Source organism: Lissotriton vulgaris, chromosome 5, assembly GCF_964263255.1.
Source record: "Lissotriton vulgaris chromosome 5, aLisVul1.2, whole genome shotgun sequence".
NCBI lineage: Eukaryota > Metazoa > Chordata > Amphibia > Caudata > Salamandridae > Lissotriton > Lissotriton vulgaris.
The window spans coordinates 316,855,702-316,877,082 of record NC_141693.1 but is presented as its reverse complement, the minus strand read 5'-3'; the positions used below and the strand labels follow the sequence as shown (position 1 = coordinate 316,877,082).

The 21,381-nt window shown below is 47.1% G+C and overlaps 1 protein-coding gene across 2 annotated transcripts in view; it reads left to right on the top strand.

The window, feature by feature from the left end:
* The window catches only part of MMEL1 (membrane metalloendopeptidase like 1), a 1,016,153-nt gene that overhangs the window by 908,952 nt on the left and 85,820 nt on the right, over positions 1 to 21,381 (top strand). For both annotated transcript variants that reach the window (XM_086921554.1, XM_086921553.1), the window contains exon 17: positions 9,087 to 9,145. In XM_086921554.1, coding sequence (XP_086777680.1) covers positions 9,087 to 9,145 — 59 coding nt within the window. The remainder of the gene's footprint in view (positions 1 to 9,086; positions 9,146 to 21,381) is intronic.

The window sequence follows — 21,381 nt, the reverse complement described above, 5'->3', positions numbered from 1 at the left end:
AGGCAGTCTCGGTTTATTTGTTTTTGGGTTCAACGTTGGGAAGCCCTGTAGTTCAGACAGCTACGCGCTATACAAGCTCTCATAACATAAAAGATCCTTAGCCTAATTATGTGATAGATCGATAGATAGATAGATAGATAGATAGATAGATAGATAGATAGATAGATAGATAGATAGATAGATAGATAGATAGATAGATAGATAGATATTGACTTCCATGAAGTCTGTATTTTATGGTTGTACTACATTCCCATAAAAGGCAGTGAATTTACGGCAGCAGAAGTATTCCTACGAATTGCTGAAGATTTACTAACGTTTGGAATTATTTTACTTTCCAGTATTACAGCTGGAAAATTGCACTCATTGCAGGTCTTCAGGGGTACTACTGTCCGTGTGAGATTTTATTTCCTTTTTGTTCTCCATGGGGAAACATTTTCCTTGTGGAGAAACCCCTTCCCCAAACACTCACAAAGTTTGGGGGTGCATCATTTTCTTCCCATCCTGTAAGTGAATTTATTGCATTCCTCTGCTACAGCAGATGTGTGACCATTACCCCCTCATGGGTCCTCCCCGTCCCAGTCCTTACTACGTGAGGCAGTCCTGTCTCCACCCAGCCAATCAAAACGCCAGAAATCCAAAGGTTGAAGGTTACATAAGCCCCTCCCACCCACCACCATGCCTGTTTTTTTTCTGCTCCGACGGCTGTCGGAACGCTGGTGCTCCCGGTTCCTGTCTCTGTTCCTGGTTTCTTCTGGAGGGTTTGGCGGTGCCGTGAGTGTTTCTTTTCCATTTATAATGCTTCTGATGTGGTCTTTTCACATTTCCTTGCGTGGCCACTCCGGTCCTCCGGTTGGCCTCGCTCCTGTTCTGGGGTCAGGATGCTCCCCGTTCATGTGCTGGGCTGGGGCGGGGAGCCCTCCTGGTGTTCTGGCCCCAGGTTGTTCCGGTGCTGGTGCTTTAGTGCAGCGTCCGGCCCCTGCTGCCATGTTCTTCTTATATGGCTGTGGGTGGAGACTGCAGGGCTGCCTTTTTTGTATCTTCTTCGGTCTTGCATGCAAGATTGTTGTTTGGGGGCAGTGTTTCCTGGAGGTTGCTGGGCACTTCCTTTGTTGGTGTGTTGGGAGTTTCCTGTGGGGTTTACTCCTTTGCTCGCCATGTTTGAGGGGTGAGTTTACAATGGGGTATACCCTAAGAACTCTCTGACCTGGGTCAGTTAACATAGGTACGTATATGATGGTCAGGTTCTATAGATTCTGGTCAAGAGTTAATCATGAATACATTTTCAAAAGAATTATTTAACGAAGATTTACCAATATGTAGTACACAAAAGCATTTATTTCAACATTACTGTGACATTGTGATTCACACTAATGAAATGGAAACCACAAACAATAAAGAAAGAAAGATACCAATTACTTCATTGGATCAAGTGAGGACAGCAGGACATAAGTCTCAGATATTTTCTTATAAAGCAATGTTCTTGTGGAGACAATTCTTAAGATTATAATACACGTTAAATATTTAGAAAATGCGCTCGAAGTGACAAGGAAAAGGAGACAGTTGAGTGGGTTGGGTGTGATTGGGTGGAGGTGAGGACTGGGTAAAGGGTGTTGTGACCTTATTACAATCACAGTGGTTTCAAGTGCAACCTTTACAGACTAATATAGTTCATTAGTTCCGTTCTGTTCTTTAACATAGGATCCGTATTACTCAATGGGTTGCTTCCTATGTTAAGAAAGTACAAAGCAATCCGGTCTACGTTTCGACCCCCTGGGTTAAGGGTTGATTAAAGCCTCAAGCTGGGGTCTTCTTCAGGACAAAGAGGTGCAGGAGCGCCTAAAAAATGATATGTTTGTAATGAGGACTATATCAAAAATGTACTTAGATAAGGTACTATGTTGATCGACGCCATGTTTGAGGGGGCTTCCTCTCCGGCGCATCCACAGAGCTGTTGCTCAATGGTATATCATATGCCTCTGGCGTCACTGGCTCTCATATGCCAAGGGTTCAAGTCCTGCCTATGCTGTCAATGTGACTTGGGATGTTCATTTTCATGCTGTGCTTTGGAAATTTGCATTCTCTTTGTCCACGTAGCATCTTTTGCAGTTTTTTCTTGGCCTGTTTTGCGCTGTCTGCGCTGCTGATGCATGCGGCTATGCCATCATCTACTGTTGATGGGGGTGTGGACATTTTCCCCTGTTGGGGTATACGTTCGGGATGGTCCATGTGATTTCTAGCGTTTTAATGCTGGGTCTTTCTCCCTGATTCATTTGCTCCTGCGGGGTTTATTCCCGGTTTTATTTTACCGGCCATTTCGTGCTGTCCTGTTGGCTGTACTGGCTGCGGTGTGGCCTGGCGTTGCCTTGCGGGGTGTTCCTCTCTTTCTGGGGACACGATTTCACCTGGCGGTCTTTGTCACCTGGTATACACCATTTTCTTCGTTTTGCGCCTTCTTCCTCTGTCTTCGGAGGCGTCTTCCCTGGAGGACCGGGTTGGGAGGTTGGTGAATTCCGCTCTCAGGAGTTCGTATGCGGCTTCTCCTTTTGGGGTGTATGCTTGCTCTTTTTCGGTCTGGGCTTCGCAGGTTCTTTTCTTGGGGGTCCCTCTTTCTAGTACCGGATGGTTGGGCCTTGTCCTCGGCTACAGGGGCGGTGGGGGCTTGTGCGGTTTCTCTCTGGCCTGCGTTTTGGTGCTTTGCCATTCCCCTGGCGCCTTGGTCCACTGCCTGCATTTTTTGCACTCCGTTTGATTCCCTGCCTCTGCGGCGCCTGCTGCTGCCCCCTGGGTGTCAGTCGGATATGTTGTGCCCAGGAGGAGTCTTTGTGGCTTGGTGGTTGAGTCTCTTCCTCTTCAGGTTCTGTGTTCCGCTCCTGGTGTTGACCTGCTTGTGGGTCACCTGTCTCCTTTGTTGACATTGTTTCGATTTGGGGGCTCGGCTCCGTTGTTCCTGACTCGTTGGTCCGGTCTGCTTTCCGAATGGTGTGTCCTGTTGGTCATCGTTCTTGGTTGCCGGTTTCCATTCAGGGGTCGTCCCTCTTTTAGGCTGTTTTCACGGTTGCTTCGTTGTCCGTTGGCACTGTGATGCGTTCTGCCATCTTCTTTGGCGTCGGCCTATTTTTTGTCGCTGCACTCTGTGGTGCTGGTTTCTGTGACGGAGTGGGGCCGGGGGTCCTCTTTCTCTCTGTTCCTGGTCCTGGCTCCCATTGGTCTTTCTGTTCGGTTCTGCTTCCCGGAGCTTTGATCTGGCTGGTGCGGCTGTGTCCCTTCCGGTTGTGCCCCTTGCTGCCCGGTTTTTCCCCTCTTCTTGGTGGATGATTTTGGCTTCCCTAGGTCTGGGAGTCCCCTGTTTTTCTCGTTCCCTACCATCCGGCTGCTCAGAGGTTTGCGGTGGTTGTGTTCCGTTTTCTGTTTTCAGGTGTTTCCTTTCGGCCTCTCTCCTGCTCCCCTGGTTTTTTCCACAGTGCTGGCCCCTGCTGTGGGGGGTTACTGGCCTGGTTCCGGTTTCTGGGGGCATATTGGGTCGGGCCGTTCCTCGCCTGGTTCCTGTTCGGGGGCTTCGGTTCCTCGGGACCGGTTTGGCGCTTTGCTGGGAGCTGTTTCTCAGTGCTCGCTTTGGCGGCTCATATGCTTTTGTGTTGAGCGTTAATGGTGGGGGTTGGCATGGCCCCTGCGCTAGGATGACACGCATTTCGTGAGGCGCTCCATATGTCCGGATCTATTTTCTGCCCTGTTGGATCTTCTGCGGGTCCTACTGGGTCTCCCTCCTGCCCCGGCTCGGGGTTGGTCGGGTGTCCGGCGGATGGTGGTTGCCTCCTCGGCTGTGGTTCCTTGGGCTCTCAGGCACCTCGTGTCCTTGGTGTTTTTTCTGTTGACTCGCTGGGTCCTTTTTCATGCTGGTTTCGGGGCTTTGGTTCCTCTTTCCCCATGTCTGGTGGCTTTGCTCTCCCGGCCTGGTGTGGGGGCGGTGCTTTCTGCTTCCCTCTCTCCTCTTGTTGTCCTCGGATGCCTGTCCTTGGGTTGGGGGCCCCGTTGGGGTCCTTGGTGGCCGGCTTGTCGGTTGTTCGGACTGGCGCTCCAGTGGCTCGTTGTTGTTTGGGCCTTCCTGGGGGGTCCCGGTACGTGTCTCTGTTCCTGCTGGCTTCCCTGTTTTGTGTCTGGGCGGCGTTTTCTCTGTTGGCTTTCGGGGGGTCTTGAGAAACATCCCTGTTACGGCGGTTGGTTTCTCTGATGGAATGGTACTCTGATTGTGCTTTCCTTTGGTGGCTTGGGCCGCTTCCCCCCGTCCTCTGTTTGGTGCTGTCTAGTGCTCGTTTCGGCGGGACATATCCTTTTATTGGGACTATGCACGGGTGCTTGGGACTGTGCGCTGGTGCTTGGAATGGCCCTGCGCTGGGATGTCTTGCTGCTACGTGTAGCATTCCCTCTCTGTTCCTCTGTTCCAGGTCCTTTTGTCTTTGGTTTGGGACTCTGGTTCGGTCGTGTTTGCTTCCCCTCCTGTTGCTCTTCTCCCCCGGTTTTTGTTCCGGGGTGGTCTCTCCTCGGGGGTTGCTTTCTTGTTTCCTTGGCCTGCGGGTTTTCTGTATGCCTTCGCTCCCGTTTTCTCTTCCCGGGGGTTCTGCAGAGGTTTGGGGGGTGTCGGTGTTGTTGGGTTGGCCTCGCTGTTTTTGGTTTCTGCTCCTGCTGTTGCTGGTGGGTGTCGGTTTTGGCCAGCCTCCCTTGCCTCCGGCTCTGCTTCTGGGTCCGCAGCTGTCTTTGCCCTATCTTTGGCGCTTGCTTCTGACTGCCTGGCTCTTGAGCGGCTGTCTTTGGCGTCTTTGGGCTGTTCTTCTGTGGTGGCCGGTGGCATGTGTTGGTCGTGTTGGCCTTCCGCTCTTTGGAGCTGTGATGCACTTTGGGGCTCTTTTGTTTCCTGGTGCTCTTCTCTTGGTCGGAATCCGTGCTGGGGTTCCTGTTTCTGTGCTGGTTTCTCCGGCTTGGGTTTGTTGTTGGGATTTTTCCCCTTCCCCTTTGTCTGCTGGTTGACGGCGGTTTGTGCTTGTCGGGGCCTTGGGGCTTCCTCGGTGGTTGTTGCCCTTTGGTGAGTCGGCTTCTTCGGGGCTTTTGCTTCGTTGTCCGGGCTCTCCTATGCTCGTTTCTTCTTTGGGCCTTGCCTGCTGTTTTGCATGGTCTGCAGTTGCCCCTTTCGTGTCCTTGTTAGTGGCGGTCTTGTTGTGGTTGTCCACTGTGGTGGCTTTTTTGCTGGCCTTCACTTCCGCTTGTCGGTTGGGTGAGTTGGGTGCCTTGCTCGTTTTGTTTCCTTCTTTGCAGTTTCTGCTGGTTTGAGTTGTTTTGCGGCTTAGATCGGGCTTTTCTGCCCGTTTCTTCGTGTTTCCTTTTGCGGCTGGAGGTGTTCCTTCCTGTTTTGCCTGCTGAGGGGGTTTCTCCTGTTACCCTTCTTTGGGTGTTCGCAGGGCTCTTCTGTTTTGCCTCCAATGTTCACTACTGTCTCGGGTTTCTCCTAACCTGTTTGTCTCCTGTGGGTTCTGTGTCTGCTTCCTGTGCTGAGGCGGCGGGGTCTCTATCTGGGTGCTTTGTGGGGCGGCCATTTGGCGGTCCCGTCGCACGTTTGTGCGACTTTCTCGGCTTGATGTTTTCTTGCCTCTTTTGACGATTTCTGTTGGCGTCTTGTACGCTGCTGTTCGTTGATACTTTGTTGTTTGTAGTTTTGTGCTTTTACATGGATCCCTGATGTCCTGCAGTTTTTCTTCTTGGTTCTCTGCTTGTGAGTTCCTCACGTAGTAAGGACTGGGACGGGGAGGACCCATGAGGGGGTAATGTCTTTTACTTACCGGTAATCTTCATTACCCCGATTAGGGTCCTCCCCGTCCCAGTCCTCTTCCCTCCCTCCCTCCCGCTGTGTTTGTGTCTGAGTCTTGTTGATAACAGGCATGGCGGTGGGTGGGAGGGGCTTATGTAACCTTCAACCTTTGGATTTCTGGCATTTTGATTGGCTGGGTGGAGGCAGGACTGCCTCACGTAGTAAGGACTGGGACGGGGAGGACCCTAATCGGGGTAATGAAGATTACCTGTAAGTAAAAGACATTTCAAGGTTAGGGAAAGATCAAGGAGTTTGTGAATGCTCACAGCTGAGGAGCAAAAATGTCTTGAGCCACCCACTTCCAACCCCTTGTGTGGGTTTACTACTGCATAGCTATTCAGTTTTATAAATAACAAGTAAGCAGTAGTGAATCGATTTAGACCTTCTAGCAGGGCCGGACTGGAAACGCAAACCGGCCCCGGCAATTGAGTTGGACTGGCTGGGATGGGAGGGGTGCGCGTGCATGGAAAACACTGCAACTGCTTATTTCTTTTGTTACATGGGGCCGATATTGGAGCTATGCTGCAAAACTGTCTCCCTGTAAAAAAAAATGGCCCCCCATGGGTCCAAAATCACCCCCCTGGCAGCCCACTGGGGAAGCATCCGCTGCCGCTACGTCCAGTCCAGCCCTGCCTTCTAGGCATCCTTCATGCTTATCTGGCACATGTACACTGGACCTTTTTAACTCCTCCCATGCTGATGACGGAACCGCTCCGTCACCAGCCACGGACGCACTGTGCTGATGACGGAGAAGTTCCGTCACAGCCTGCTCGGCGCGCCTGCAAGACGCAGATTCCGTGCCTGCGCTGGACGTTCTGTTGAGCGGGCGGGGCCATGACGGAACCGCTCCGTGGTCAGCACAGCGCACCCGAGGCTCGTGACGGAGCGGTTCCGTCACGAGCATGGGAGCGCCGTGCGCCCACCCCCATCCTCCTAGCGCTGCGGCGGAATTGCCGCCGCAGCGAAGGGATTAAACAATGAGCATATGGTTACATGAAAAATGTCTTTGTGAATTGAACCCATATTGATTGCACTTGTTATTGTCCATTACTTACCCGGTTTGTAAATATGGGGTCAGATTTATCATAGTATTGCTATGCCCTAGCACCATGCATAGAGTTGCAAGCGCAATGCAATACTAAAGTCAGATTTACCAAGCAAGGCAAAGCCATATTGGGTGTCCCTGCAATACTTGGTAAATCTGGAGTAACACAGGGCAGTGCGAGTCGATACCTTGTGTTACTGTGTCCTGGGAAGTAACTTCATGAGTTGAGCATGGTTAGTCCCGCACACCTACCCACTGATTTTGGAGCATTCCCAGATTTACTAAGGCTGGTAAACCTGGGAATGTGTCGAAATGCTATGCCTCTCCAAGGGAAGCGTAACAGCGAGAAAATATCTTTACTTCTCCTTGCTGTTTTCTCTTTCTGAGTGTGTTGCATTCTGCAGGACACATAGGGCATCACTTTGATGCCGGGCGGTTGGTCCATCGGCCTCTATCGCGGCAGTCAGGAGACCACTGACAAGCATGCAGGCGGTGCGACCGCTCTATTTGGATGCGACCGCAAGGCTGTCGGTTGCAAACTTGTCGGGGGCATGCAGCGGCCCAGATAAAGGCTGCAGCACATGCCGACTCTCTACATGCACCTTGCCGTGCATGGCACATGGTGCACGGATATGAGTGGGGGCACTTAATGTGCCCACAAGACAACTTTTCAGTGGCCCACGATGGACGCCCTGTTTGGGGCCCCCAATATCCCTTTCCAACAAGCTTTTCATGGTGGTGTTCCCACCATGAAAAAGCTGTCGGAAAGGGATATGTAAGTCCAATGCTGGGACGACGCTCCGACTGCCCCCTCCCCTCAGGTTCTCTGATCCTGGCGGCGGTCTTTCATCCGAAAGCTGTGGCCTAATTGCCAGCATGATAATGCGATGGTTGGACTGAAGGGATGTCGGCTGTCACACCGCCCCTGATGGCCTGCCAGTGACCAGAGCGCCCAACATCAAAATCAGGCCCTTAGTAAGAGGAAAAAGCCTCAAAGGATTGTTTTTGTGTAGAAAGCTGTCGGTTCCTGCACAAAACCATTCCTGCCTGCAACGTAGGCACCCTTATGCCATGGTGCACGAGACACTGCATTAGCGCTAGCCAGCAGATTGTGCGCCACCACCAGAAGAGAGCAGGAAGCCACATATATTAGTAAATAGGGCACATTCCTGCTCTCTCCCTTTCACGCAGCACAGCAAGTTTTCTTTCTGTGTTGCATTGCGTGAAAGATTAATAAATCTAGCTCCTGGTGTTAAATCAGTTTTAGCACCAGATGCAGGTGTATTTTTGCACTCAAATTTAGTAATTGTGATTACTTGCCCCGAAAAGGAGCATAATTTAGTTTGAAAACTGTGGAGCAGTTCAACCTCGTGTCAACACACACATTTTCACCTTGATGCACACACACACACACATCCACATCACACCATCACACCAATACACTTGCAAGATATGATAGATGAATGTTAATGAATGGGTCGGCGGGTGACTGAATGGATACATGAGGGGGATGGATGGATGTGTATGCATAGATGGTGAAAGCAGAATGGGATGAGGGAAGGAGAAATAGGGGAATAGGGCAGGAACTGGAAGATGCAAGAAGAGAAAAGACCTCCTCTGCCCACTCATATAACTCGTGTAATTCTGCACAAGTGTTCGGCACAATAACAACAGCTTCTTTCAGGACCGTCAGTTGCCCAGTTCCATGCGTGTCACGCATTCAATCGATATTTTTCTCTGCATTCTGGTAGTGTAAGCCCTAAATGCCTTATAGAATAAATAATACTACAGGTCCAGGAGTGCAAAGATGTGATCAGGATTGGATGAGCTATTTATTCCTTCAACTGGGAAAACTGTGCGCCCAGCTCTTAAAACATGCCATAATCATAGATTTTGTATCAGAGTACGCAATCGATTTTTGTAAAAGGTGAACTAAGAAATATGCTGTAAAAAACTGAAATTTGGTCCAGAGGCGAACTCCAGTAACGTTCTGGATCTTGATGTTATTGGAAAAGGTGCGGTTGAAGCGGTAACACGAGGCAGCCAAGCACAGAGGCTGGAAGCCTTCACGGATGAAGATAGGAGCTTGATGTGCCTGCGATGCTCATTAATCTCACTCTGCTCCTCTAGACACATAGTTGAATCAGAGACTAAAAACGTGCGTTTCTTCCCTTTCTCTTGCAGATGGATAATTGGCGCCGCTGTGGTCAATGCCTTCTATTCTCCCAACCGAAACCAGATTGGTATGTTGCATAAGGCCCGGACTTTGTGGTCACCTTCTTTTCATTTTCATCTTCAGTGATTTATTTAAAGTTATCTTTTCACTGCGCTCTGTAACATAGGAATGACCAAGTTGGAGCGAAGGGATGATTTCTGAAGCCAACAATTTATGGAAAGCATTATCCATGCATAAAAACATAAACCTGGGCTTTTGTCACGTTATTCATTGTTTTTATGCTTCATAATGATGGTTAAAAACTAGGCAAGCTTCCCTTTTTGAATCCTCACGTTAATACATCAAATTTTCAGAAATGTTTTCTGTTTCTTGGAGCAAGTGACAGCACACAATGACAAGTCCAATGCTTCCAAATGTAACTAGAATAATAGTGATTTAAATGTAGGGGTAGATGGACTGACTTTCGAATAATTTGGAGATTTACATCTGGAGGTAGGCAAGGCATTTTGATTTTACAAAAATTATATGTGTAATATTCCTGGCAATAGGGACATTCAGTCTTCCATCTTCATCCATTGGTCTGTGTTTATGTCATCCGTATTTTGTTTCTAAAAACTACTGCGTACAGCATGGGGCCGTGGGTCACCCCTCTCCAGCCACTGACTAACGTTACTGTAAGTGAAGGTATTCTGCTCTTTCACAAGGAGTACATCCATACACAAAGAAGTTCCCTTTAATGTCAGGTACCACATTGGCAATGTGTGCTTTGTGAGACAAAAATATTTTTTTCTTTTAGCTAATGCCTTTTGACTTTTTCCGACATTCTGGTGGCGTTAAGTCCTCCGCTTTATTTATTGGGTGGTTTAAGCCACTGAACGTGTCTTCACACTGCTTTGTAAATAATGCCCCTATTCACGCAGGACTTAGCATGAAAGGGGCGTTCAATGGGTGTTGCAGTGGGTGTTCCCTTGCAACACCCATTGCTTTTTGACGCTGCCCCATATTAATAAGGTACGGGGCAGTGCCAAAAATACCGCCAGGGAGTACATGGTCCTAAGCAGGTGATAAGAGGAGAATTTTTTTATTTCTCCTCTTATTTTGCTCTTTCCAAATGTGCTGCCTTCTGCAGCACACATAGATAGAGCACATCACCTGTATAGATTGTTTATGTGCAGGAATAGGTCCCTTCCTGCACATAAACAATTGCCCCTGCAGCGCAGGCACTCTAGAAAAATTGGCGCTAAAGTGCCTGCAGAGGCGCTGGGCAGCTTATTTAGTGCCAGTGCTATGGGTAATGGAGGGGTGTGCCACATTCTTGTGAATACGGCGCATCCCTGCATTTTGAAACTGTCTGACCACATAGCTACCAATTTTGGCGTAACACCGCGCTCCGCCAATTTTTTGTATAGATGCCCCATAGAGTCTTACAAAAACCTTGACAAAACTAAATAGGCATTGAAAAACTAAAATGTTTGCAGCCAACGCCTGACCGACTGGCTTTGCCAATGCTTTTTTCTGCTGCAGCCTACTGGCTCAAACTGTTGTGCTAGTATTAAAAAGAGGGACCTAGGCGATGCAGATACTGCATGCTCTACATTCTGCCACGACATTCAAACTGTGCGCCATGCTGCATTTGCTATGGTTGAAAGCAGGGTACACTAGTTGTACACGCACTGATGCCAACCTGGGGTTGACTGGCTTAATATTTTGAACTAAGTAACTATTTTCATGCTGTTGTCTTAAAGCGGAGCCACAGGGACAATTCACATGGAAGAAAAGAAAAACATTCTTTCGAATATAGCGTCAGAAATCTAGGTTTTCAATATTTAAATATAAACCCATAATCAACATAATAGTATTTAGACTATTGTTTACGAAAAATTTATTTAGGATCTTTTACAAAATTATTTTAATACATTTGTACAACTGATTAAAGATATTGAGTGAGAAGTGAAAATGCCAATGCAATTTATTTAAAAATCTCTCTTTGCCTTGGGAACAAACGGTCATGCACCTTATTGACAGATTTCACATTGAAGCACAAAGCTCTGCAAAAGTTAGGCAGTGAGAGATAAAAATAAAATTGTTGACGGCTTGACTCGTGTTTGTGCAAGTGTGTGCATTAAACGTGCCTATTTGTTGCCTGTGCTGACCCAGGACACATTTCACTTCTGCTGTCTATGTCCTAGACCTACGCCACAGCAGTGTAAGAAGGTAACTTGCATTTTTGGGAAATTTGGGACCATATGTACAAGACTCTATCACCACCACCAGAAAGTCACTTTCATCAACGTTGTGGTGGCGATTGGGGCTTAGCCTTATTTACAAGGCAGTGTTAAACCACTTAATGTGGCTTAACACTGCCTTGTAAATAAGGCTCCCTTTCACACTATGCTTAGCGTGAAAGGGGTGAGCAGTGGGTGTTGCGTGGGTGTTCCACCGCAACACCCATTGATTTTGACGCTGCCCCTATGTTCAAGTGCAGCATACATAGGAGGCAGCACCAAATTAAGACCAGGGAAATGAGGAGAAATGTATTATTTCTCCTCGCTTTAGTTTTTTCCATGTGTGCGACCTTGTGCAGCATGAAAGGGGTTCAGATACATCTTCAGGAGCTTATTCCGATTTCTCTACACAGGGAAAAACAACTCCCCAACATCCAAAGATTCAGCAGACACCTATTCATCTTTCCCCACGTTGGCTGGAGAGAGTCCATAACTGGCCTGTGCCACAGAGTCTGGATTCGCAATACTCACTGACCTATTCACATCCAGGGTCTCCATTCAGGACACTGTCACCAAAGCTACCCCTGGAGACTCCTCTAGCCTGCTTAGCAGAAGTCAGTCCCCAACAAGATCCAGGGTACCTAGAGAAACCACTCATCACCACAAAACATGGTCATGAACAAAAAGCAGATCCAGGCACAGGGCAAGATCCCCTACATCTGCAGGGAGAGCTTGAAGGTCTTGCTCACGCCCTGAGCACATAGATACCCTATATGATATACATCCACCAGATCATCTAATAGGGACTACTCTTATGGACACTCCACCAGTGAGAGTATCTGCAATAGATTACCTAAATACATTCCCTGAAGTAATAGACGGGCTCTCAAGCAGAATATGGATATTCCAGGGCCTGCAACAACCTCATTCTTCAATTTTGAGACCTGACATCATAGGACCTCCTGCAGGTTCCTGGTTCCAGGTCTGCTCCAGCCAGTCATGGACATTTTGTTTTACCCCAGCCTCCCTTCGAGTGGCTCCTGCAAGAATTTTAAATCAGTATAAGGCTCTAGATCAGGACACTTTATTTCTGAGAACTGATCCCCTGCCAGTCTCGGTTTTTCATAGCCACCACCAACAAGACATTCTCCATCTTCATCATCCATCCCACCGTACAAGGACAGCAAGCAAATAGATTCCTTGGGCAGAAACATGTGCTGCACTTCCACCTCTTTTATGAAGGTATCTAGTGCACAAGCGTCATTAGGTTGGTACAATAGATCTCTATGAGGCTTATTGGCCAAGTTCACAGAAAAGTCTCATAAGGAGGATAGACAGGACTTTGAAGAGATCCTGCAAGAGGGACATTCGGTTGCTAACCAAGTAATTTGTGAGGCGGCAGATGTCACTGACCTTGGGGCGCATGGCCATTACCTTGGTATATGTGCCCGACGTTCATCATGGCTTTATCTTACAGGCCAGAGGCCCAGAAATACATCCTCAATCTATCTTTCACCGGTAATTAATTGTTTGACTCCCACACAGATGATGAGATGACAAAAATTAAAACCGAGTTGGATACACTCAAGGCAGTCGGCCTAGAAAAACAGAAGGAGTTATGACGACAGTACAGGCCTTATACCAGGCATTCTTACAATCAGAGGGTTCTAATTCCTCATTGGATCCAATGCCAAAAATAACACCAACAAGCCAAATCTTACTACTAACCCTGCAGATCAATTTGTGAACAAGGAGGTAATAGACAACCACTAGCTTCCTCCAAGACACCAGGAAATAATGAGGTGTTGTTTCCCCTGTTGCTGCTACCCACTACAGTTGGGGGAAGTATCAGCGAACAAGTGGTGCAACATCCCCATCGACAACTGGGTGCTGAATATTGTAGAGAATGGGTACAAACTGCGCTTTAAATCCTCACCTCTGCAAATTCAACCATAAAAAAACCTCTAGCCATCAGCAAAGGATTCCACAGAACAAAATCTTCAATCTATTTCACGAAGAGGCCATAGAGGCGGTTCCTCCCCCTCAGAGGGGAATGGGAGTGTATTCTCGGTATTTCCTAGTAAGAAAAAAAGGCCCCAAAGGAGAATACAGACTCATTCTGGACTTACGCCTCATAAACAAATACATAAGAAAGGAAAAATTCAGAATGTTTCCTCACCACCAGATAAACCCCCAGCTCCACCAGAGGGAGTGGATGTGTTCCATCTACCTCCAGAGTGCCTACTTCCACATCCCATTCGCCAGGAAGCATCTGAAGTTTCTGAGGTTCAAAGTGGCATCCAAACATTACCAGTATAAGGTGCTGCCATTCGGCCTGAAATCAGCTCCTTGCACTTTCTCAAGTTCATGGCCATCATAGCAGCAGCCTTAAGAAAGAAAAGCATATTCATCTACGCATACCTAGATGACTGTCTGGTGAAAAGCTTTTCTCCAGAGCAAACAAGGAAACATTACCATGATTGTATCAAGTCCCTACAATAGTTAGATATCCAAGTCAATGCTAAGAAATTCATCGAGATTCAACTCAAAGACTACATTACCTTGGTGTGATTATGGACAAAAAAATTGCAAAAGTGTGTCCTTCAGAGGAGAGACTATACTCAATTCCTCAGCAGTGTTCCAACCTCTTACACAAACTGCACCCATCAGCCAGACAGATAGCTTCACTACTGAGGTCAATGGCCTCATGCATATTCCTGGTCCCCAAAACCAGACTGCACATGAGGCCACTCCAATTGACTCTGGAGGATCAATGGAATCAATGCACAGACCTGTGGGACATCAGGCTCACCTTGTCGTAAGCAGCAAAGAGTTCACTACTGTGGTGGTCTCAATGGAAAAATCCACTCTTAAGTGTCCCGTTTCACCAGGACACTCAGACACAAATGCTCATAACAGATGTCTCTGTTCAGGGTTGGGGGGCTCACACGGGTACCCTATAGATACATGGCCTGTGGTCTGCCAAGGAGCAATTATACCATATCAACATCCCGGAGCTGCGGGCTGTCCATCTAGCCCTAAAGTCCTTTTATCCCTTCATCCAAACCAATGCGCTCCTGGTCTAAACAGACAACATGACCAAGATTCACCATCTAAACAAAAATGGGGACACTCGCTCTCGCCCCATTTTCCTGGAAGCGTAGGCCTTCTGGAATTGGCGCATAGTGAGAAAGCCGACAATTTCGGCGATTCACTTACCAGAAGTCCACAACACACAAGCGAACTCTCTCAGCCAAAACTTCACCGAAATGCACAACTGGATTCTGCACGACGATGTTGTGCAGTACATTTTTCTAAAATGAGGGCATATGCAGATTAACCTGTTTGCAGACGTAACAAACAAAAAGTACCCAGCCTTCGTATCCAGGTTCACTGACTAGGAACAAATGGGAATTCCATTTGGATCGACTAGTCCAGGACATTTCTGTGCATGTTTCCTCCCATTCCATTGATACAGTCAGTCATCAACAAGCTGTACCCAGCCAGGACTAGAATGATGCTAATAGCTCCAGAATAACCTCACCAGTGGTGGTACCCGAATCTCCTCCGCTGGTCTAAAAGACCACACAGGAGGCTCCAATCCAGACCAGATCTCCTCTACAAGCTCAGAGGGAAGATTTTCCACCCCAACCTTCCCTCGCTGAGCTTGACAGCATGGTTCCTGAATTTCTGCAGTATGGATACTGAGACCTTTATCAGGAGGGCATGGGCATTCTTCAGGAGTCCACGAGGCCCTCAACCAGGTACTCTTACACGTTCAAGTGGAAGCGATTTTACATGTGGTGTGTTCAAAAAGATTTCCATCCAATTTGAGGGCAGGATGATGTAATATTATCTTACCTTCTCTATTTAGCAAAATCTGGCCTGCAATTCTCATCCATTAAGGTACATCTTGCAGCCGTATTTGCTTATAGAAAGTCCTCTACACAAAGGTCCTTCAACCAGACTCCTGTGTGAAGGATTTCATAGAGAGATGGAAGAAGGTGTTCCCACCATTACAGTCACCTTCTCCCCCTTGTGAGCTGAAAGGGTAAACAATGTTTACCACAAAACGTTTTCCCGGCAGGGAATAACAATGCGGTCGTTACAACGACCGCGTTGTGATTCTGCATACCATTACTCCGCAAGTCTGAACAACGACTTGCGGAGGGGGGGTGTGGGGGTGTTGGATTAAAAATCCAACACCTTCCCTAGTGTCCGCACAGATTGGAGTTGGAATAGTAAATTATACTATTCCAACATCAAGCGCCCCCTCCGCAAGTCGTTGTTCCAACTTGCAGAGTAATGGTATGCAGAATCACAGCGTGGTCGTTGTAACTACAGCGTTGTGATTCCCTGCGGGATAACAATGCACATTCGCTCTTTCAAAACTCATGGGCTTCCCGTTAGAACCCATACATAAGTCAAACTGACAGCACCTTACCTGGAAAGGAGCTTTTGTGGTAGCTATCACTTCAGCATGCAGGGTCAGTGAGAGTCAGTCCCTCTGCACCAAAAAGCCTTACATAGTGCTCCATGCTAACAGGGTGGTGATTAAGACTCATCCGAGTTTCCCCCCCAAAGTAGTGTCCAATTTCCACAGTGACCAAACTATTTCTCTCCCTGCATTCTTTCCAAAGCCTTCTACACCAGCCGAAAGAGCATTACACTCTTTGGGTCTCAAAAGAGTTTTGAAATTCTATTTGGACAAGACCAAAACCATTAGACAATCTGACCATCTGTTTGTTAATTATGGCCCTATGTAGGCAGGCCTTGCATCCTCTAAAAAGTCAATTCTTAGATGGATGGTTTCCTGTATCCTGCTAACTTATCAGTAAGCCAACAAACAGTTACTCTCCAGACACAAAACCCACTCTAAAAGGAGCAAGGTGGCAACAGCAGCCCTGCTAAGAAATGGCCCCATCTCCAAAATATGCAGCACCGCTACCGTCTAGATTCCAACACTAAGGCAGACACCCAAGTAGCGCATGCCTTCTTAAGAAATCTATTTCAGTGATGATGATGACTCCTGCTTTTAATTATTCTTTACTTGTCCTCAGGGGTGTGGGATGGGTTTGCTACTCTATTCTAATGCTTATTACTATTAATGAGGAACCCCTGGAAGCGAACGATAATCCTAGTTCTCTTCCAGTGGAATCCTTATCATAGTCATAAGCAACCCTCCCACCTCCCCAGATGAGTCTTACATGGAGCAGTTCATACATATCTGTGTTCTGTTTATTCATATCACCGTAAAAAAAAAAAGAACTGACCTGTCACCTTTGGGGCATGATGAGTTACAGGAGGTCCTGGAGGTCTCAAAGGTAGGGTGCCCATACTCACTTGTTATGCTTTTAATGCAGCCTCTTGGCTAATAATGCCTTTGCATTCACCTGTAATTTTCTCTTCAATAGGCTGTGTTTTGAACCTAATGCTCTCTGGTTTTTCTAATTACTGAAATACTTGAGCCTTGTAAGAGGCTTATTAAAGGAAATTTGCATGTACATAGAGCATCTTTTGCCGTGGTATATATACAAACGCTTGCCGTCTCTGTTATTGCCAGTGAACAAGGACTGTTTGAAGTCTGAAACGCGTATGGCTTGTACTCTGATGGGGAAAGGGAGAACTGGACTTACCTATGCCTCAGAATTAAAGGAGTTTAAAGTCGCTTTGTGTGTGGCATCTTCTCAAAGGGAACTTTGTTTGGTGAATATATATATATATATATATATATATATATATATATATATATAGTGGGAGAAGCAGGTGGCCTGGGCGGATGACAAGGCAGAATGGGTCGATAGGGTGATTTGCTGGAGGAGATACATCAATGATCTCTTCCTCATTTGGAGGGGATCGGAATCCTCGGCAGAAGACTATATAGCGGCCCTAAATACAAATGATTTGAACCTGAAATTCACCCATAGTATGAGCAGGAAAGAGGTTAGCTTTCTGGATTTGAGGGTTTTTGTTGATTCAGGCGTAATTCAGACTGTGCTCTATAGAAAGGAGACGGCAGGGAATTCCGTTCTACATGGACGAAGTAGTCACCCAGCATCCCTTGTGAAAAGCATCCCCTACGGGGAACTGTTGAGAATAAAACGTAACAGTTCTCTGGAAAAAGACTTTGAGGAGGCTGCAGAGAAAAGCGTGAAACGCTTTAAATCACGCGGCTATTCTAAAATAGCACTCCAACAAGCTAAAGGAAAGGCGAAAGCTACTGACAGGCAGACACTCCTGACGGAAAGAAGGGGCGGAACCACGAAAGGTGGCAATGGCATAATTAGACTAATAACCAACTATTCAGTGGCAGCGAATAGGGTGAGAGCCATTATGTCCAGAAACTGGGGTATCCTCAAATCTGACGCCGTAATTGGCAAAGACCTACAGGATCATCCTATGATCACGTTCAGGAAGACAAGATCATTGAAGGACAGGTTGGTCAAAAGCCATTTGTCCAAAGAAAGATCTAAAGGAGAACTGCACGCCATGTATGGGTCATACCCATGTGGGAAATGCAAGGCCTGCAGTACCAGTCAGAGGGTGCTTTCATAGCAGGTGCCTCATAAGGATTCGAAGATCTGGATTGGCAAATTTATAACTTGCTCAACTACATTTGTAGTGTACTGCCTGAAGTGTCCCTGCGGACTTCGGTACGTAGGAAGCACTATGAAGGCAGTCAAGTTGAGAATCTTAGAGCACCAACGGGCCATCGCGAACAAGGATGAGAACTATCCGATGGCCCGACATTTCGCCTCTCACCACAATAGCGACAGAACCTTACTTAGCTTCTTCAGCTTAGACTGTATCCCACAAGATGTAAGAGGTGGGGACTTCAAGCGGAAGTTAAGACGACTGGAGTCAAGATATATTATAGACCTCCAAACTAAATATCCAGGAGGTCTAAATGCAGGGGAAGAGCTAATATCACACCTAAAGGATAAGAAACAAAATGTGGGGAGCTGTGTCTATGCCTGAGAATATATCCTTTTTTTCTAAAAATGCGTTGAAGAAATTCAGTTGGTAGTTGGTTTAATGGACCCTTTGAGACAAATTTGATTATCACAATTTATTTAGGAATGATGGTGGATTGGGAATGAATTATTATTGATTTGAGTTTCACCGTTTGCCCATTAAGAGCTTTATCATTTATTTTATTTTATATTCTTGTATAGCGCAAGAATCGACCCCTTGCGAGGTATCTCTGCGCTTTGCTCGCAGGATGGAATGGCTGCTGTAGACCAGAGATTGAAGGTTGTAGACTGATGTTTGGAATGTTTATTCTTCCTGGAATAGGACGGTTTTTAGTTTCTTCCTGAAAGAGGAATGATTAAGGGTTTGTCTTAGGCCAATTGGGAGATTATTCCAGAGCTTGGGCCCTACCAGAGAAAAGGCTCTGCCACCTTGTCTGGTTTTTTTGACAAGAGGGGTTTTAAGTAGCAGTTGGTTGCTAGACCGCAAGGCTCTGTCAGGTTTATAGAAGGGTAGCTTTTGGGACAGATAGTAAGGGCCTTTCCCGAACAAGCATTTGTGGACAATGCAACAGATCTTGAACTTGGTGCGTTGTCGTATTGGCAGCCAATGCAGTTCTCGCAGCAGGGGTTTAGAGGGGGTTCTGGGGGGGGCATTCAGAACCAGTCTTGCTGCTGTATTTTGGACTACCTGGAGGCGATTAATAGCGCTCTCGTTGGCTTGGATAAGGAGTCCGTTGCAGTAGTCAATTTTGCTTATCACCATAGTCTGCACTAGGGTCTTTCTATAGTTGTCTGAAAGGTAGGGGAAGACTCTTCTTAACAGACCGATGGTGTGAAAGCATGCCCCAGCGACTGCGTTCACATGTTCCTTCAAGGTGAGATTTTGGTCCAGCTTCACCCCCAGATTTTTTACTGTTAGTTTTGGGGTGGGGGCTGGTCCCAAGTCAAGGGGCCACCAGTCAGGGGACCATAGTAAGGATGCTTTTCCAAAAAGCATTAGCTCCGTTTTTCCAACGTTGCATTGGAGGCGGTTGGCGGCCATCCAGTTGGAGATGGCCCTCATGCCTTCCGCGAAGTTGTCCCTAACGTTGGAGTTGAAGGAATGGAAAGGGTAAAGAAGTTGGGTGTCGTCGGCATAGGACACCGGGGTGAATCCATATTTTCTCACAATCTCAGCAAGGGGGGCCACGTACACATTAAACAATGTGGGGCTTAGGCATGAGCCCTGTGGCACCCCCTTCGTGAGCATCCTGGAAGAGGAGCGGTATGGTCCCAGGCTGACAGATTGTGAGCGCCCGGACAGAAAACTCTCCAGCCAAGAGAGGGCTTGACCTCCTATGCCCACTCCCTGTAAACGGCTCATGAGGATCTTATGGGACACAGTATCAAATGCGGCCGACAGGTCTAACAGCACCAGAATCATTGAGCCTCCTCTATCCTGTGACATCTTGATGTTATCGGTCACGGAGAGGAGAGCAGATTCGGTGCTGTAGTTGGGCCTGAACCCAGATTGGGAGTGGTCCAGGCCCCCTGTCGCCTCTATGAACCTGGACAAGTGGATGTTAACATGCTTTTCGGCCAGTTTACTCAGGAGGGGCAACAAAGAGATGGGACGGAGGTTAGAGAGCTCTGTCCATGGGGAGGTGGCATTTTTCCGAATAGGATTCACCACTGCCTCTTTCCATTGCTGGGGGAGTTTACCTTCTGTATAAGAAAGGTTCAAAACTTTTTGGATAGAGGGGCAGAGGTCAGTGCAGAGCATGTTCATCACTCTGGGGGGGAGGAGATCAAGGGGGGACCCAGTTTTAGTGGTATTTAGTAAAGATTTTATCTCGTCCTTAGAAATTTCAGGAATCTCAGTGAAAGTTTCAGAATTGGTTTGTGAACAGGGAACGTCAACCGTCTCTGTATTATTGGGATGTTTGGCCAGTATTTTATTGTAGATGATATCAATTTTATCCTCGAAGTATAGAGATATTTTGTTGCACAGATCCTGCGAAAAAGTATCAGGACTTTCGCAAGCTGTGGGATTTGTGAAGCTTCTTAGAATTTTATAAAGTTCTCTGGTAGAATTGTCAGCTTCATCTATTTGGGACTGTAAGCTAGTTTTCCTTGCCTTTTTTATGTTATTGTAATAGGAGGAGGCAGCTTGTTGGTAGAGCTCTTTGCTTTCACTGGAGTGGTTCTTCCTCCATTGTTTCTCTAGCTTTCTACACTTTTGTTTTTCAGTTTTTAGAGCTTCAGTGTACCAGATTTCTTTTTTGTTATTAGTCGTAGGTAATTTGACCAATTTTTGAGGGGCTAAGAGGTTTATTGTGTCGAGGAGGGAGTTGTTAAGTTTGGCCAAGGCCGAGTCTGGGTTATCAGACTCGGAAAAGGTTGGTGTTTTCCATGTTTCTACGAATGCTTCCGGGGATATCTTATGCCATGGTCTACGTTTAATGCTCCTGGTAGCAGAGGGTTCGGAAGGTTTGGTTAGTTGCATGAAGGAAAATTCCAGCATGCTGTGGTCAGACCAGTATACTGATTTGGGGGGATGACAGTAAATTGAAGGATCATTAGTGAAAATGAGGTCTAAGGTATGGCCACCTCTATGAGTGGGACCACTATTTCGTAGGTGTAGGCCAAGTAAAGCAAGGTCCTCCAGTAGGAGCTTGGTATCAGGATCCTCTGGTGTATCTGCATGGATATTAAAGTCACCAAGTAGGATGAAATGTTCTTTAGCTTTCATGTGAGGAGCAAGAATTTCAGTGAGAACCAGGGTAAAACTAGTGTCGGTGCCAGGGGGGCGGTAGACTAAAGCGCCCTTCCAGTGGTGTTTGTTACTAGTATTTATTTTGAAAATCATAATTTCCATAGAGGGAAGTAGAGCTTGTTCTAATATGGTGATACGGAGACTGTCTTTATGTATTATGGCAGTGCCGCCACCAGTTTTTATCGGGCGGTCTTGCCTCAGGATTTTATATCCTGTGGGGATTCCTGTCATAACAGATGGGATAGTGTGGGGCTTTAGCCAGGTTTCCGTTAGGAAACATATTTCCGGTTGATGGCAGCGAATGGTGTCCCATATTTCAATGCAGTGACGTGGAAGGGATCGAACATTA